The 19,751-nt window shown below is 33.5% G+C and overlaps 1 protein-coding gene across 2 annotated transcripts; it reads left to right on the top strand.

Moving 5' to 3' along the window:
- Positions 1-1,274: 1,274 nt before the first annotated feature.
- On the top strand, positions 1,275-18,251 carry LOC143056968 (NFX1-type zinc finger-containing protein 1-like). Of its 2 annotated transcripts, none has more exons than XM_076230181.1 (4): positions 1,275-1,426; positions 1,666-1,773; positions 9,300-16,007; positions 16,655-18,251. In XM_076230181.1, exons 3-4 carry the CDS (start codon positions 9,314-9,316, stop codon positions 16,789-16,791), a joined length of 6,831 nt encoding a protein of 2,276 aa, XP_076086296.1. In that variant the 5' UTR covers positions 1,275-1,426; positions 1,666-1,773; positions 9,300-9,313; the 3' UTR covers positions 16,792-18,251. The 2 variants fall into 2 exon arrangements, with proteins under 2 accessions (XP_076086296.1, XP_076086297.1); XM_076230182.1 differs by having other exon boundaries at positions 1,368-1,422.
- Positions 18,252-19,751: the final 1,500 nt, after the last annotated feature.

The raw sequence follows: 19,751 nt of genomic DNA, 5'->3' as shown, positions 1-19,751 counted from the left end.
AACCATAAACAAAGTAACCCTAAAAAAAATGGGTGGAAATATCGATTTATTAGTGTTTTTGTTGTTCATAAAACATATTATGTTTGCATTGTTTGTCCCCCTCCCCTTTCCAATTCTTTGATCCACATCCGCTTTTTACAAATCTGCATGTATGTCAAACCACCATTGTAAGTCAAATGAAATACAATTTACTTCCGCGAACATCCATCCCATTGGGTAAACCGGTGACGTGATCGGTGTCTTGTATTATAGATATTAAAAGCTTTCAATCATTTAATTTATACTATCGATTATGTCTGACCTATTTTACAAAAACATACCATAAAAAAAGGACTTGTATTCCCAGAGACAGGGTTTATACAAAGCCTGGTATTTACGATAAGTTTATATTTGACAATCATATTTTGTACCCTTTGCTCATTATCAATATCAAATGTTTCGACTTTTAACAAATGTCAGTGCAATTCATTGAAATTTTGGCGGGATAATATTCCCTCTTGACTTTTCATAGCTTTATCATTGACAAGTTTATGTTCTCATAAACTGTAGAAATAATAAGATTTGATTTTACAGATGGCTGATCATTATACATGTAAAAGATTTATAAAAAGAAAAATGGGCAAATTGTTTAAGGCATTCAAATGGAAAACACTAGAGTATTCCGAAAATCTGACAAAAATCCCAAAACATGATGACAAGCGAAATTCCTTAATTGTCTCTGAAAAAAAGATACCAAAGTTATAGATAAAATCAGACATAAACGCGTAATGTGATTTTCATAACTTTTTTGCCCTTTGTAGAATGCTGTTTATTGTCATATTGTATGTAAATAACATCTGCGTTTACGCATGTATCATTTAAAATATACATGTTGTTTAAATTTAAATATTATATGTTTGTATAATGATTGTCATGTTTGTCTTGGTAACAATCCAATATTTGGATTTTTCACCAATAAAAAGATTTGATTTGATTTGATTTAAAATATTAACTTAAGGATGTTCGCTACTCTGTTTAAAAAAAACAAGTTTTTTAAAAGACTGTTATAAATTGAAAGCATATAAATAAAGAAACTAAAAAAGCAGAAAAAAACGAGGGTCCGTGTGCTTGTTTTCGAGATATAAGCCGTTGAAAATTTGGCGGAAAATAATTCTCTCTAGATTTTTCTTTCACTTAACATTGGCACCTTTTTTGTTTAAAATACAATGAAAAAATGACAAGGATTTAATAAGATTTTAAAATATGGCTTTTTCAATAATATCTAATAAGAATGAAAAGAAAAGTAGGGGTTAGTGGGCAATTTTTTTAAATGTCGATACATGGGTAAAACTAGAGGATTCCGAAAATCTGGCAAAAATTCAAAAAGTAGAGGAGCAAACATCCTTAACGAAACGTTTTCCGGAGGCGCAGATTTAGCTACGTGTAGGTATACAGTACATCGATTATATACAGTTACTATTTACACTATAATCAATTATAATTAAAAATAATATATCATGTGCCTAAATGGGATATCGTTTTCAAAAAATCTACTTTCGATTTTGAAGCCTAATATCTTTGTACTTTAGACACCTTTTATCTATTGTATTGCTGTCACGAATGACAAGAACAAGGGTGTCTCTTATATAAGCATGATATCTAACACGGATATTTATTATATTGTAGAATAATTGTAGTTTTCAATGTGAAATATATTATCGAGGATACAAGAATATGACTACAGAAGGAAGTACAGCTTGGTTTTTCGTTGATAGATATATGCAGGTCAACTTGGTAAGTATGTTTTAATTTAAAAAAAATCTTTCAATCGTTTAGTAACAATTGGCCAAACACATGATATTCGATAAAGAACTGTTTTAGCCACAAATAATAGATACCGCATTTCTGACAGTTGCGGATCCGGGATGGGGGAGGGGTTGGGAGTTTGAACCCCCTTTCTTGGACGATGAATTCATTAATTGAGCGCATATGGTTGGAACCCCACCCCCTCCCTACCCCGACCCCAATCTATCCTAAGTTGGAAACTTTCCTTTTGAAAATGGCTAGATCCACCCTGTCTGACTTTATCATGATTCATCTTTACATGTCAACTTAATCAAAGCAGGAGTTGAAGTTAACAACCATAAGGAAGCAATTATGCTTTGTCTGAACATGATAAACATGAAATGGTAATACACACACGTTCCTTTTTATGTCAAATCAAATAGTATTACCTGGAATTACTAATAATGTCTGGTAAATCTGAATTAGATTACCGCTTCAAACATTTTTTTTTGGGGGGGGGGGGGGGGCGGGGGAGAGGCGGTATTATGGATAGGAACCATATGTTATGTTATCATAATTTTCGAAGAGTTAGATTAAGCGAAAAAACATTTGTTAACTGCTTATCAAATGTGGATGTATTTAAGTTCACTGATAAAACTAATGATTTATTTAAAATTCATAATCAATAGACGATGAACAATATTAGTTTAATAATGTATATTTCACAAAAGATATCTGTTTTGTCTAAAGGAATGCTACTTGTAATTATAAACCAAAATTTGTAAAACAGTTTTATGTTATTTTAATCATATCGACTTTAATTTTATCGGAAAAACACACTCTCTAACCTATGCATTTCTAATTCTGAATGTCACTTAATCGAGAACATAGTATAGGTATGTTTTATAATACAAATTGTAATATGATCTACTGAGCTTTTAGCATAGATAACTTGTTTACAAAAATATCAGTTACGAATACATGTCTTGTAAATCTACTTTCGATTTTGCATATTTTCAGAAAACCACTATTTAATTTCTTTAAATAAACTCATCTAGTATATACTCTAACTTAAAATAAATTACAACAGACGAGCGTTCCGAACACCTACACGAAACTCACCAATGACGCTCGAAATAAAAAAAAAATGCAAGTTGGACAGCACTGAGAACCCAAAATAAAAAAGATATGTCCTTTATAAGATATCATGATTGCATGTTTTATTATTTGAATGTGTCTACTCTTTACACTTAACTTCCTTACAACCTAGTATAAAATGGTTTCTTGCACATTTTTAAACTGACTGCCACGAAACAGCGCAAAAAATGCAGCGTTTTGGGATTTCAATGAACATAATAAATGTATTAAGTCGGTTATTTCTTTACCAAAATTACTTAAAAACCTTAACTAGAATCTTGCATAGATACATAAAAATGCAATAGGAAGTTCGGGTTGAGCTGCAGACAACCAATTGCATATCATAATTGGGACGTTGTTTCGCGAACCCGGAAATTTAGTTCCGTTGTGGGTTATCTTTAAAATATCTATGAGCCTTTAGATAATTTTGTTCTAATCTTTTATTGGTTCATTTCTATGAATGTAATTCTGAATATTGTTTAAATCGGTATGACTATATTGATTTTGTTATATATACATATGCATAAAAAAATATGTCTTGAAAACACAGTTATTTCGTAGTGCATTTTCTTTGAGCCAATATATGGAACTAAAAAAATACCACCTGCTCTTTCTTGATAATATTTTAGTGTACTACTTTCAGGACAAATTTTATAAAAAAAATATAGATAACTTCATCAACTTCAACACAAAATGATAAAAATAAAATAAGTTGAGAGGTCTTGAACTCTTTTAACAGCTTCCGTTTTTTAGCCGGACCAAATCACTACTTTTTTTAATTTTCATGACTCAAATTTTTCAACTGTGTAGTTTCATCCACTTACTTGCTAATTGAGGCATAAAACATGAAGAAATATATTTAAAAAGGCAAGTGACACACTGTCTACAATAGGTATCATATGAGCCGCGTCGGATAGAAATCGACCTTATGCAATTCGACGTCAAACCGAGTAACGTTACGATAAAGTTTCACAAGTTTTCATACAGGTAGTTTCTGACGTTATAAAAAAAAAAAACATGTCGCTTTCTGACAAAACTACGTTTTTTCAAAAAAATATTGTGGGGACATTTCTGATCGGATTTTAATGTATTTCTTTACCAAAATTACTTAAAAACCTTAACTAGAATCTTGCATAGATACATAAAAATGCAATAGGAAGTTCGGGTTGAGCTGCAGACAACCAATTGCATATCATAATTGGGACGTTGTTTCGCGAACCCGGAAATTTAGTTCCGTTGTGGGTTATCTTTAAAATATCTATGAGCCTTTAGATAATTTTGTTCTAATCTTTTATTGGTTCATTTCTATGAATGTAATTCTGAATATTGTTTAAATCGGTATGACTATATTGATTTTGTTATATATACATATGCATAAAAAAATATGTCTTGAAAACACAGTTATTTCGTAGTGCATTTTCTTTGAGCCAATATATGGAACTAAAAAAATACCACCTGCTCTTTCTTGATAATATTTTAGTGTACTACTTTCAGGACAAATTTTATAAAAAAAATATAGATAACTTCATCAACTTCAACACAAAATGATAAAAATAAAATAAGTTGAGAGGTCTTGAACTCTTTTAACAGCTTCCGTTTTTTAGCCGGACCAAATCACTACTTTTTTTAATTTTCATGACTCAAATTTTTCAACTGTGTAGTTTCATCCACTTACTTGCTAATTGAGGCATAAAACATGAAGAAATATATTTAAAAAGGCAAGTGACACACTGTCTACAATAGGTATCATATGAGCCGCGTCGGATAGAAATCGACCTTATGCAATTCGACGTCAAACCGAGTAACGTTACGATAAAGTTTCACAAGTTTTCATACAGGTAGTTTCTGACGTTATAAAAAAAAAAAACATGTCGCTTTCTGACAAAACTACGTTTTTTCAAAAAAATATTGTGGGGACATTTCTGATCGGATTTTAATGTACTAGGTACCAATAGAAGCAGAATTGCCACAGTTATATTTGTTTATTTGGATAGATTTTTGTTGTATAACGTTTTCAATTTTTGGTAATATAACCAGTATTGTTTGTGTTCAAAAATTTCTTATGTATTTCAACGAAATTAAATTGTAAAAACTGTAACGTTTATACATGTTCATAACATGAGAAACAAAAGTTATGGTCGACAAAACTATGACAAATTAAACTAGTATACTTTAGACGATTCTGCGTCTTTTAACTCTGTACTGGTGAAAATCCAACATAATATATATATGCCTTCCCTTTTTTTAGTGGGGTTTTATATGAAATTTGTAAAAAAAAAAGATATACGGGGAAACCTTACAATTTTAATCTGATTAAATCGAGCCTTTAGCTAACGTATTCCATACATATAGGACAAAACTAGTATATTATTTCTGATAAGTTTAGTAAAAAATGCCGATATAAATCTTTCACGGAAACCGCTTTATCCGGTCCGACATGAACATTTTCAAATTATCTGAAAAAAAAATTCTTCCTGAATCCTGTCCTTTTCTAAATAACATATTTCTCAACCTTAGTATCAGTTTTGTATGGTGGCCGGTTAAGGCCATTTCGCGTTTTCGCGTTTTCGCGTTTTCGCCCATCATATTATATAGGGCGAAAACGCGAAAACGCGAAATCGCGAAAACGCGAAAACGCGAAATCGCGAAAACGCGAAAACGCGAAATCGCGAAAACGCGAAATCGCGAAAACGCGAAAACGCGAAATCGCGAAAACGCGAAAAGGCGAAAACGCGAAATCGCGAAGTCGAAAACGCGAAAACGCGAAAACGCGAAGTCGAAAACGCGAAAACGCGAAGTCGAAAACGCGAAATCGGAAAGAAAAAATATTTCGCGTTTTCGCGTTTTCGACTTCGCGTTTTCGCGTTTTCGACTTCGCGTTTTCGCGTTTTCGACTTCGCGATTTCGCGTTTTCGCGTTTTCGCCCTATATAATATGATGGGCGAAAACGCGAAAACGCGAAAACGCGAAATGGCCTTAACCGGCCACCATAGTTTTGGCTAACAGGAATACATTGTTTTGCTAAGGTATGTATTTCCTAATACGTTCTACATATTGAACTATTTTTACGTTCACGATCTATTTTTACATTTTATACAAAGTGAAAGTAACACCAGTCTTAACATGCTTAAAAAAATAATTGTATGCAATTCTTAAGCTTAACTAAACTTAAGTAATATTCTGAAAAACTATTTCTGGTAGTATAAAACAAAATTTGTGCTGTATTGCAAAACTTCGCTACACACAGTGAGACACGCAAAAACAAAAATAGGTCAAAAGTTATTCATATCATTGTACCGTTGCATTTTGAACAATCTAAAAAGAAACAACATCACAACTATACAATATTAAACAAAGACCAACCCGTGCTCTATGTGGATTTTGTACTATGTGCGTGCAATTTATCTGTTCATATCTATTCAGAAATTTAGAATGTACGTGTTGCGTGTAATTTAGGTTCAATGACATTTCTATTTAGAAATTGAAAGAAAGAGGGAAACTTTTGCATAATACATGTGTACATGTATTTCGAAAACTAATAACTTTCAAAATAAAACCTTTTAAACCCCCTTTTTTATATCCCGACAACTATAAAATTAGTATTCGGGCAATAAAATTCCCGATCTATGCATCGGTGGGTCTTACAATTTTGCGTCCGTCCGTCCGTCTGAGTGATTAAGGTAACAATTTTGAAAGATGTAAGCTGTGGTGTCGGATTAATAAATAATAAACCAAAATTTCATCTAAAAAACCCGTTTATTTAGAAAATTTGAACTACTATAATTTAAAGAGATAGTATTTGGGATTTTGATCTATATGTTACAAATCACTGTTGAACTATTAAATGTATTATGGCAGAAAGCGCGACAACCAGTCGTATCGAAAAATTCTTTTGGTTCAATTTGTCATTAATTCCATTCCTTTTTAATGTTGTGGTAAATTTCTACCTTATAGCGAGAGCAAGAAATATGTACACTCCAAATATGTTAGTGCATTCGTTAACTCAGAACAACAATATGTTCAACTAACCGTATCTAAAGAAGTTTGGAATGCATGTGTCCCTCATATTCAATTTATGAAACCAAAGACGGATCTGTGTAAAACGTGCTTTCAGTTGAGGGATGATATTTCCGGATCTATTTCAGAAGACGCGAAATAAGTGAGAACTCAAAAATTAATTGACCATATACAGTCTGCGCGGACGCAGCGTGAATATTATACATTATGTATATACACAAAGATCACGTGATGAATTTAGTTGGCTGAGTCTCCAATAGGAAAGTACAACACTCCATGTTCAAAAATTTTTGAAAATGTTCATTACACTATTGACTTTTCACAATATATAAACTTGCAACATTCGTCCCAAGAGGTTGGAGCTCTTTACTTTTTAACGCCTCGAAAGGTTCAAATATTTGGAGTTTGCGATGAAAACTTTCCAATGCAAACGAATTATTCTATTGATGAGCAACAAACAATCGGGGAAAATTGAAGTCGGACACATGGACCCAATGCTGTTTTAAGCATGCTCCACCATTATCTGCATGGTAATACTTACGATGAAAAGGCGTGTCATTTTCATGCTGATAATTCTGTGGGACAAAACAAAAATAAAACTACTTTACATTATCTGTTGTGGAGGTGCGCAAAGGGTTTACACAAAACTATTAGTTTGCATTTTATGATTGCTGGGCACACAGAATGTTTATGTGACGCATGTTTAATTTTGGCATGTTGAAAAAGAAATTTAGAAAGTCGGACGTAAACACTGTATCACAACTGGTTAAAATGTTGACAATTCTGCCAAATGCAATAGGTCAGAAGTTTATGATGAAAATGACGATGACGAACACAGCTTAAAGTGGTACAGATGGGGTAATTTCTTTACTAATTATTTCAAACCACCCAGAGGTATAGGAAAATTCCATCACTTCCGATTTACCAGAGTCGTATTTGCGAGAGAAAATCTTGATCAACCGGAGAAAAGAATGGCTTTGCTTAAGGAAAGCACAAACGTACCGGAGTTGCTCACGACACTTCCAGAAGTTATTCAGCCAGCAGGGCTGACAGAGAAGAGAATGCGTTATCTGTACAATGAAGTCCGTCCTTTGTTCCAGTATAATTTTCGTGACGAATTTTGTCCTCGTGCTTCAGAGGAGTAACATTTCACATGTACTGGTTACAGTTGGATTGAAAACTAGAGAATTATTTATGTTCTCATTGTAACAATCTTTTAAAATAAATTAGATATTGTATACCAATGCATGTTTTCGTGGCTCTCTCTATAACGAGAAAAGGACCGATAAAGAATAAAATTCAAGCACGATAATACTAATTTCACGACGTTGTCGTGAGATTCTGAAGTTAAATATATGTAGCCGTCACAACTTTGAAATAGCGAAACTTTTAAAAGAAGAAAGCTAGAGTAGAACGTTTTTTTTGCATTCAAATTGTATGACTATAAGCAAAATTAATATGAACAAAACTCAAATTGAGATTTTTTTTGCATAAGGTCGATTTCTATCCGACGCGGCTCATATATAGTCAACACAGTAGTCAACACTTCTGTGTTGACATGAATATCAATAACGTGGTCATTTTTATAAATTTCTTGTTTACAAAACTATGAATTTTTCGAAAAACTTAGGATTTTCTTATTCCAGACATACATTACCTTAGCCGTATTTGGCACAACTTTTTGGAATTTTCGATCCTCAATGCTCTTCAACTTTGTACTTGTGTGGCTTTATAAATAGTTTGATATGAACGTCACTGATGAGTCTTATGTAGACCCGTCTTGCGTACAAAATTATAATCCTGGTACCTTTGATAACTATATAACCATATATATAAGATAAGTGTGCTCCTGTACCATATTAATGCTCCTACAACCTGTCGATACCTATATATTGGCATTGTTCAAGGTATATGAAGTCCTGTCACTAAATATATTTGCTGTTGGGTGTGTACTGATTGATATATAGATACATGGTTATTCTTTATTTCTGGAAGATTTTTTCAAATTATGAATATTCAATGTGAAATTGATATCAACAGGTAAACGATAAGTATTGTTTGTCAATAAAAAAAAGTTATTACTTGTGTTTTTTTAGTATTACATGTCACACCTGAATGATCTTCTATTAAAACCTATATGTAGAAGATCCTGCTTCCTTCTTGTGAAACGTAAATACTTTATATATGTTATTATATTTAAAAAAAAATAATATTACAAAATACATATCAAACTTTATTCGAGATGGTTGAGTTATAATACACCTTCAAGGAAAAAAAAGTAAAAAATAATTATGTAATGGTATAAAAAATTATTATCATTATATAAATATTTTAAGATGAACTGATTGCTTTTAGTCACTTTATTTATATTTTACATTCAGTTTTAATCCAAGAAATGGAAAGACACAAACAGACCTTTCGGCACACAATTGATACCTCTCAATCGACGAATCTAAACACAAATACGTCAGTAAGACCAATCATTGATTACGGAGACGTTGACTTTGAAGCCATAACTGTAAATAACCATGAGGAAGATAAAGTCGACATAAAGAACCGAATAAAAGATGCAAAGAAAATATCTGTATTTGATCGTTTGGGTGAAAAAACAAATAAATCAATATGTCAACGAGTAGTGCAAACTACAACCAATCAATCGAAACCCGATATTCGGAGATATTCAAATGACTTTCAAGATAATGATCACGTTCAAAATAGGCACGAGTCTAGCGTTGTACATAACACAACACATATAAATCACAGAACTGATACCAATAAAAGACATCTAGATGTACATAAAGAACACCTTTCGTCACAAGAGAAGAATGATGAATCAAGAAAACGAAAGAACACAAGCCAATCACATAGCACCAACACAAATAGGCAAAAGAAAATTAAAACATCAAACATTGAAAAAAATGGAGAAAGTAGTAAAACGTATAAGCATAATGCACATAATCACATTGAAGGAACCAGAGACAAACGAACGATTCCTAGAAAAAGAACACATGAAAGGTCTCGTTCTGAGAAAAAAAGGCAAGAACCTCTCCTTTCACCTAGACGACGAGAAAGATCATCCTTTTCAAATAACAGAAATCGTAGTGTTGACGTTCGGAAAAGGCAAGATACTTCCTTTCAAAGTTCACTGCAAAAAACAAGATGTAAACGATCACGTACAAAATCTCCACGACGTACTGAATATAAAGGAAAATCTTCACGAAGGAATACACCAGAACAACAAAGAAGACAAACTTCTAGTCCACATGTAGTTCATAGAAGTACACGACAACAAAGGTCTCCATGCAAAAAAACGGATTTTCATTTACTTCATTCCCCTGAAAGGTCACATTCAAAGAACAACAGAAGTCGAGAACCTTTACATTCGCCTAGAAGACGAGAAAGATCATCTTCCGCAAAGGACAGAAATCGTAGTGTTCAGGAAAGGCAAGATATTTGTCCTGACAGAAAACGTTCACTGCAAAACCCAATAAATAAACGAACACGTACAAAATCAACACACAATACTGAATACAGAGGACAATCTTTACTAACAAATACATCAGAACAGCAAGGAAGAAAAACTTCTAGTCTAAATGTAGTTCACAAAAATACAAGACAACAAAGGTCTCCATGCAAAAATACGGATTTTCATTTATCTCAATCAAATTTTGACATCAACACTGCGCATGATACGAATACACAAATAATAGATAAAAAAAACAACAGACATGAAACCATTAGACTTGGAGAGTCTTCATTGATTCATGAAAAAACTTGCACGGTAACAGTTCAAAAAGAAGACACGTACAGCAAAACGCAAAACTCAAGCAGATATTCGTTAAATGAAAATCAAAGACGGAATTGCTCTGACCGATATCAATCTAGTTCAAATAACAAATCAAGATACCACAAGACAAGGCAAAATTACAACGGAAATAAAACATTCACCAAAAAATCTCAGAACGGATTTGAAGCATCTGATCAAAAGATAGACATAACACAATTATCAAAGATGGATAACGATAGTTTAGCGGCTTATCTGAGTACTTGTAGTAGAGAACTAGACACATTTCTATTTAAACACGAAATGATTGACCATATGGCGTTATTTTTGCAAGTTATGTGTCAGGTTTGTGAATCTAAGCATCAGTCATTAGTACAAAAAGCTCTGAATCCGTTAAAGGAAAGAAGGTTTTTTGAACGAAAGGATATAAAAGATATTATTTGCGAGTTTCGTTTAAAGTTTGACAAGGAAAACATTCACATGCTACACAATTTACTTGTTTTGATGAAAGGGCTTGTTTATCATGTCAATGCTGGACCTTCCGATTTAATGCAACCATTAGATTCTTTAGAAAGATGTATTGACGAAAAAGTCGATGACGAGAATCAAAAAGAAGTCCTAGAATCCTTAGTACTAGAAATAAGAGACAAATGGAATCCTCAAGAAAAAACTCCTAATACCGAGAACAAACTGTCAACATTAGCTATATTGCCAGATCTTACGGAAATAGAGACATGTGAAAATGTAAACATTGATTCTGAATATGACACAGAGGAAAGCTATTTACGAAGACTATTTATGGTCCATCGTCAAGATTTTATAAGACCTTTGTGTAGAGGGTTGGTTTCTTTAAACGAAAGTATAAATGGAGATCCAGATTGCCTTGAGAAAAGATGGCGACATGATGACATCCGTGTCTATAAAGATATATCCTTCCTTACCCGATGTTGCAATGAACAAAACGGCATTACCTGGAAAATAAGATTTGATATCACTCCCTATAGCCGAATTAACTGGAACACAAGAAAGTTACTTACATTCGGGTCTCTTGTTTGTTTAACTAACAAATCATTTTCGATCCTTCAGTATGCAACGGTAGCAGAGCGTAATCCTGCTGATCTAAAAAAGGGGATTTGCGAAATCAAATTTACCGAGGATATTGGAGATTTGTCTGCCATTTTACAACAGTCAGATATTATTCTAGTTGAAAGCCAAGCTTTCTTTCCATCTTACTTTTATACATTAAAATCGCTACAGTGTATGCACAGTGAGGTTTTTAATCAGGAAAGTGTTTTACCTTTCGGAAAGCAATTACTTAACAAGAGACACAGCATAGAACAACAGGTGCCAGATTATTTTGAATCATCTAAATTCGTAGACAGAGGATTTGATATCAGCTGTTTGAATTCTGAACTATATCAGGTATATGACATAGATATTTCATCGGAGTCGAACTGGCCTGATGCAAATTTTCTAAAACTGGACGAATCGCAATACAGAGCATTTCTTACATCAATGAAAAGTAAGCTTGCGCTAATACAGGGACCACCTGGAACTGGAAAAACTGTAGTTGGTCTCAAAATAGCTGAGCTGTTGTTAAAAAATGACCATATATGGCGTCAACAGGAAAACCAAGGGCCAATGCTTCTACTCAGTTACACCAATCATGCATTAGATCAGTTTCTACTTGATATATCAAAACGACTGCGATCAACAGACACAGCTGATATTGTCCGATTAGGATCGAGATCTGAAGTCGAAATATTGAGAGAATATAACTTGACGTCTAAACGCAAAGCATATAATTACACGCGGGAAGAATACATAACTCGCTGGGGAGAAGTTCAATCACGCACAAAAAGGGAAAGCTCAGGCTTACTGAATGTTATGGCGTTTGATGCCAGATCAAATTTGAAAATAAGGATTAAAGAGCATGACAACCTGAAAAAACTTCGAGAGGAAATTGAGACAGGAATAGTTCATCAAGACTGGCTTCATGACGTAGCTAGAGTGATTACGAACTCGCAGTACAGTGCACTCAGAAATGAATCTTCTTTGATTAGATGGTTAGATATTGAATCAGCAACTCAACAAAAAGTTACAATACGACCAAACTATTCAGAAAATATTTATGAAGAAAACGATTTTGATTATTTTGATGACGAGGAAAATTGGTATGATGATCAGAGTTGGGAGTACGATGAAGAGGACATAAAAACAGTTGAAAAAGATAAATTAATGCATCTAGACTTAGAAAAACTGAAGATGGTTGTTTCGTCAAGTATTGTTAACGAAGAAAAAACCCAGAATAAAGAATGGTTTTGGGAGCAATATGATGAGAAAGAAAAATCTATTTTCATTAAGAAAATACAAGATAAACTTTGTTGTACACAAGCTATGTCGATTGAAGGAGCACGGTCGGTGTCCAATGTATGGTGGATACACGATCTTCAAAGGTGGCAGTTGTATAAATACTGGATTCAACAAGCTCTTATCCCAATAAACGAGGAAATTCAAGAGTGTGAGAAAAGCTACAAAAGATCACAAAAACGTTATGAAGAGATTCAACACATAGCTGATATCAACATATTGAAGAGGGCAAAACTTGTAGCATGCACCACAACAAGAGCTGCTAGAGATATAGAAATTCTTAAACGAGTTTCTCCAAGCATTGTTCTCCTTGAAGAAGCTGCCGAAATCCCAGAACATCACGTGGTTGCATGTTTGACATCATCGTGTCAACAACTTATTATGATTGGCGACCACCAACAACTGCGCCCATCTTACAACGATTACAAGACTGCACTGCAACACAAAATAAATATTTCCCTGTTTGAAAGACTTATTCGTGAACGCTTCCCATATAAACAATTAGAGTATCAACATCGAATGAGACCAATCATATCCCAGCTACTAGTGCCTCACATTTATCGTACATTGCAAGACGATCATAGTGTTTTGAAGTACGAAAATGTCAAAGGAATCCACTCAAATTTGTTCTTTTTATCACATTCAATGTTTGAAGATCGGGAGCGTGAAGAACTTTCTAGAAGTCACAAGAACACTTTTGAGGCATTATTTATTTGTAATTTGTACAAATATCTCAGAATGCAAGGATATCCATCTTCTAAAATTACTGTGCTGTCAACTTACCTAGACCAGGTGCGTCTTCTTCGCGAATTGATCAGGCCTATAGAAGACGAGTTTTCAAAAAAGGATTCTTATATAGATGGCATTGTCAATTGTCTAGCAGTTTCAAATAATCACGACAAAACATCAAATGAGATGACCGTAAAAGTCAAAGCAGTAGATAATTATCAGGGGGAGGAAAATGAAATTATATTATTGTCTCTTGTTAGAAGTAACAAGGAAAATAAAATAGGCTATTTATCAGAGGCAAACAGGGTTTGTGTTGCTCTATCACGGGCAAAAATAGGACTTTACGCAATAGGTAATTTCGAACTTTTGAAAGCAAAATCAAAACTATGGAATAATATTGTTAATGATGCAGAAAAGAGGCAATGTTTTGGCACTACATTGCAGCTAACATGCCAGAAACACAAGAATTCGACTGATATTTCTAATCCGGACGACTTTGACCGTGTTGCAGATGGAGGATGTCAAAAATCTTGTTCTGAGAGGAGAAAGTGTGGACATTTATGTTTAAGGAAGTGCCATGTAGATGATCCAGACCATTCCGACAACTGTTCAAAACAATGTAACAGAGAAGTATGCAAACTGGGGCATCGATGCTCCAAAACGTGCCACTTTCCATACTCATGTGGAAAATGTAATGAAATTGTAGAAAAGACAATTCCCGAATGTCAGCATAAAAAACAGATGCCGTGCCATTTAGACCCAGATTCAGCTTCATGCAATGAACAATGTCAAGCTATTATATCTTGTGGTCATCGTTGTCAGAAACATTGTACAGATCCTTGTAATACAGAAGATGACTGCCAGGAGTTGATAACAGTAGACGCTCGCTGTAGACATTCGGTACAAGTGGCTTGTTGCACCAAATATGATCCCCCTTGTAGAATGGAATGCTCGGGAATATTAGATTGTGGTCACAAATGCCAGGGAACATGTTCAGATTGTAGTCAAGGTAGACTTCATGTACCATGTAAGAAAAAATGCAATAGAAACTTAGTATGTGGACATATTTGTAAGGAAAGTTGCAATTATCGATGTCCACCTTGTAAACAGAAGTGCGATCGGCAATGCATTCATGGTGATACATGTAAAAGCAGATGTGGCGATAGTTGTATTCAGTGTATTGAACTGTGTAAGTGGGCTTGTAAAGCAGAATGTCCAAATAGGTTTAAGTGCGAACAATTGTGTATGGAACCTTGTAAAAGACAAAAATGTAATACACTTTGTAATAAAAGATTAGACTGTGGTCATACATGTTCAGGATTATTCTGCGAAAGTTCAAAGTGTATTTGTAAAGTATGCGAAAACTTGACAGAAATATTATTTGGATATGAAGATGAAGATAACGCCATGTTCATTCGGTTAGAAGACTGCAAGTGCGTATTGGAAGTAAATGGACTAGACCAATATATTTCAAACGTTCTGGATAATCCCAGTGACGAGATCGTGTCTTTGAAATGCCCAAAGTGCAGCACTAAAATCTCAACGTCAAATAGATATTGTAACGAACTTAAAATTATCAACAAAAACATTTGTGAGGTATTTCAAACCATTCGAAATATTGAAGAAGGTACTGACCTCCATGCAAAGCGGTTGGCTACAATACAGTTACTCACTGAACATGAAATTGACATACCTATCGAATTATTCACTAAACTATCGAACAAAGTTAAATATACACGATCAATCGACATTCTGAACACGGTAATCGATCAACTAACTTTCTATGAAGAGATCTATAGCTTCAGAGTAGACACCTTTCCATCCGAGTGTCGGCGGCTATTAAAAGCATGGCTAACGCGACTAGAAAAATGGGTGTTTTTAAGGCGGACAAGATATGCACGACAAGAGCATCATGAATTCTACCTAGAAATACGACGACTACAGCTAACAGTTGATATTCATAAATTCAAAACAAAACTTTCTGAACAAAATAAAGAAATACCATTCCCTGATAATATTCAAAAACACTTGCTTAAACTAGAATCTATTGAAGTCATGAAAGACGTAGACTTATCTATAATAAGAAAGGATACAGAAGAAGTATCTTCTAGAATGATTGGTCTCACACTTAAGGAAAAGCAGATGATCAAGCGAGCCATGAAGAATGAATTTATGGGATCAGGACATTGGTACAAATGTAAAAATGGTAAGTTATAAAAAAAAAATTGAGGATTGAAATGGGGAATATGTCCAAGAGACAACAACCCGATCAAAGAGCAAACACAACATTAGGCCACCAATAGGTCGTCAACACAATGAGAAAATCCAGTATCCGGATGCACGTTTCATGTGGCTCTTTAACAAAAGTGTTGACTAATTCAGTGATAATGTACGACCTACTAGACTTCATAATATATATGAATGAACTAAAGTTAAAAATCTTACACGACTATCAAAGGTTAGAGGCGTACTGTAGACTCAATATAAAAATGTGCACTTCAAATAACCTCTATATTGGAAACGTTTAGTTTAACATGTTGAATGTTACAAAAAGGAAACAACTCACGCTACCGAAAGTATGTTGATATTTAGTCTGTTTAAATCAAAAACTCCCTTTTCTCCAGTGGATGACATTACACTAAAAATCAGTTTTAAACCACAACTTCTATTGGGCGATTTTATTATTCGTTCATTGATTGAAATAAATACTGGCATTTCTAATCGCGACAAAATTGTAGAGAAAAGAAATTGTGTAAATTTGAAAAGCTAAATTTTATGAATTCCAATACACAGAATGAAAGACCTAGAGTGTAAAACAGACAATTTGCCAGTTTTTAATTCCTCTCGTTTCAGGTCATTATTATTCTATAGGAGAATGTGGCATGCCAATGGAGAAAATTAAATGTCCACAGTGTGGTGTGCCAATAGGAGGTGTTGATCACATTCTAACTGATGATAATGAGAGAGCTATGGATTTTGAAAATCTGTAAAAAGTTCATTTTCAATTTTAATTTCTGCTTGTAATTATAATATGCTGATTGACATTATGAAGTATATTATGTTTTTCTTGTTAAGAGCACTATGGACAAATCTTTAATCTTCCAGCAATGATTTGTTATACAATCTGTTTCATAATCAATACTATAGTAAATCTGCATGTATTTGTTTATCGTTGTGGCGGGGGGGGGGGGGAGGTATGGTAAAATTTGATAACATCACAAAAATTATGATGTCTAATGTTTTGCTTTTTCATACGTGTGCATTCATAGTTAGCGTGTGTTGTGCAATAATATATGAATATAATTATATGCAACTCATTTTTTGAAAATAAAAATAAGTAATTTAAAGCATTTTGCAATCTGCCTGAAGATGTCATTTCAAATAATCAAATTGTGAAATTAATGGGAGTTTCCTGTTCGTATCAGTAAGAATAACTCAATGCCAATAGTTATCAAATGTAGTAAGTTAATAATATTGCTAATACAGCTAAATGTCGATTACAGTAAGAAGTACATGTCAATAGGACAGACACCCATTGCTCAACAAAATTATGTAAACTAGCAGCAAATAACGAGTACTTATCGTTTATATATTAGTCTATATATACGTCAAGAATGTTTATCCAGATATATGTTGTTGTACTTATCCATTAAAGGGTCATTAGCTGTAAATTTCATGTTCACTGAGTTGACTCAAATTATCGGATTTGATTTTTAACCCACTGTAACGTACTTCCAAATTTCAAAAAGTCTTACGCAAACAATTAACAGTGCACGAGCTCGATCATTTGCATCAGCATTTGACGTGTGTTTTATTCAAGACGTCATCTAAATGAGATTACCTCCGAAACTCGTCTATAAACCATTCGTAACGAAGGTGGTAAATTGAAGGTCGCATGAATACGGATTGAATGAGGTTAGATTTTGACTTAATAAATCAAAAAATGTTTTGGGGTTAATTTTGACAAACTTGGGCAAAACTGACTGCTGATTACCAAATAGTCATTTCTCAAAATATTAGCTATTGCCTTTTAAGGACTGCGTGTATAAAATAATAATTTTCTTTCGTTACGTTTTTTTTTTCTTCTTTTTTGTTTGTCTTATCCTAAAGCGACTAACAATATGTATGACCTGATTAGCAGTAATTCGTTTGGAATAAAAACAAAATTCTCACACCACTATATATTTGTTTCATATCGTATTAAAACACTGTTTTGTATTTAAACTATGTCAGACCTTCAAATATGAACTCTAATGTCATATATTTGATCTGCACTAATGTTGTCATTGTACATTTATAATACTTTTAAAAATCTAATAGACCCTTTTATGTATTCCTTATATGTAAATACATATTTCCCTCCTTCAATACTTTGATGTTGTTAAGAATATAAAGCATGCATGTTTAATGTTTCATATATGAAGGAAATAAATATAACCAATTAATCATTCAACTATAAACATTATTTAAATAACAAACAGAATAAAATACCAAAAATACCGATCTCAAAGAAAATTCAAAATGGAAAGTCCCTAGTCAAATGGCAAAATCAAAAGCTCAAACACATCAAACGCACTGTTATTTTCCTGGCAAATCGATGTCTTTTCAAAAGAGGGACGAAAGATACCAAAGGGACAGTCAAACTCATAAATCTAAAACAAACTGACAACGCCATGGCTAAAAATAAAAAAGACAAACAGAAAAACAATAGTACACACGACACAACATAGAAAACTAAAGAATAAACAACACGAACCCCACCAAAAACTAGGGGTGATCTCAGGTGCTCCGGAAGGGTAAGCAGATCCTGCTCCACATGTGGCACCCGTCGTGTTGCTTAAGTTCAACTTGTTCAAAAGCACATATTTTTTATGGATAGTCTACTTTGTATAACATATCAACCACTGCATACGATATTAAGGTTTGTTTTGGCGCATGAGTGTTGTTGCATCTTCCAGTCACGTCCCTCAGCTGATAAATAGCACTATAAGAGAAATTTACTACTTTGTGTTAAGTTAAACTAAATACTTGAAAATAAAATAAAGGTAGTGAAACATTTTTTTTTCATGAAAAACAACACCACAAAACAAAACAAAACCAACATTCGCATGGTCTTTGTACGCCCATTACATACAAAACAAGTATGTAAGACAGCATACTGCGAATAAAGTTCACATTAACCCTCTGAATGCATGGACCTTAGTTATAACATCATTGTAATCATCTCCTGCTATTAAGAACTATGCATTAGACGATTCCGAAGAAACGAAAACAAAATGTGTCAAAAAGTATACCAGCCTTATGATATAATACTCTAGTTTTTTCTTCATGAGACTCATTTATAGCTTCGAATCAAAGAAATGGAGGTCCGAATTAAATACGATACTGTGTTTACTCATGTGTTTTCCTGTCATATCAAAATTGATACCTTTGTTTTAATAAGTAACTGCGTCAGTTGGTAGTTTGCAGGTTTTTTTTTAAAGTAACACTGAAAACATAACATTCATCGAAACTATATTACATTTACTGACAATTTATTGCATTCACTTATACAATATCATAACAGTTTAATCGATGTTCTGATAACAAAAAGTAAAATCACAAAAATACTGAACTCCGCGAACAATTTTAAAACGGAAAGTTCCTAATCAAATGGCAAAATCGAATGATAAAACATATCAAACAAATGACAACAACTGTTCCTGGCTTGGTACAGACATTTTAAAATGTAGAAAATGGTGGACAGAACCCGGTTTGATAGCGCCAAACTCTTACTTGTATGACAGACGCATCAAATTCCATTATATTTACAACGATGCGTGAACAAAACAGTTATAATAGATAAAATTGTCCAAATATAGGTACAACAGTCATCACTGTGTCACAATCTCAAAACAAAATATATTTAACAAAGAGGCTCAAAATGGGTTCATCATGTCTTTCAGTCGGT

This window comes from Mytilus galloprovincialis, chromosome 13 (assembly GCF_965363235.1).
Source record: "Mytilus galloprovincialis chromosome 13, xbMytGall1.hap1.1, whole genome shotgun sequence".
Taxonomy (NCBI): domain Eukaryota; kingdom Metazoa; phylum Mollusca; class Bivalvia; order Mytilida; family Mytilidae; genus Mytilus; species Mytilus galloprovincialis.
This window is presented reverse-complemented; position numbering and strand designations above follow the sequence as displayed.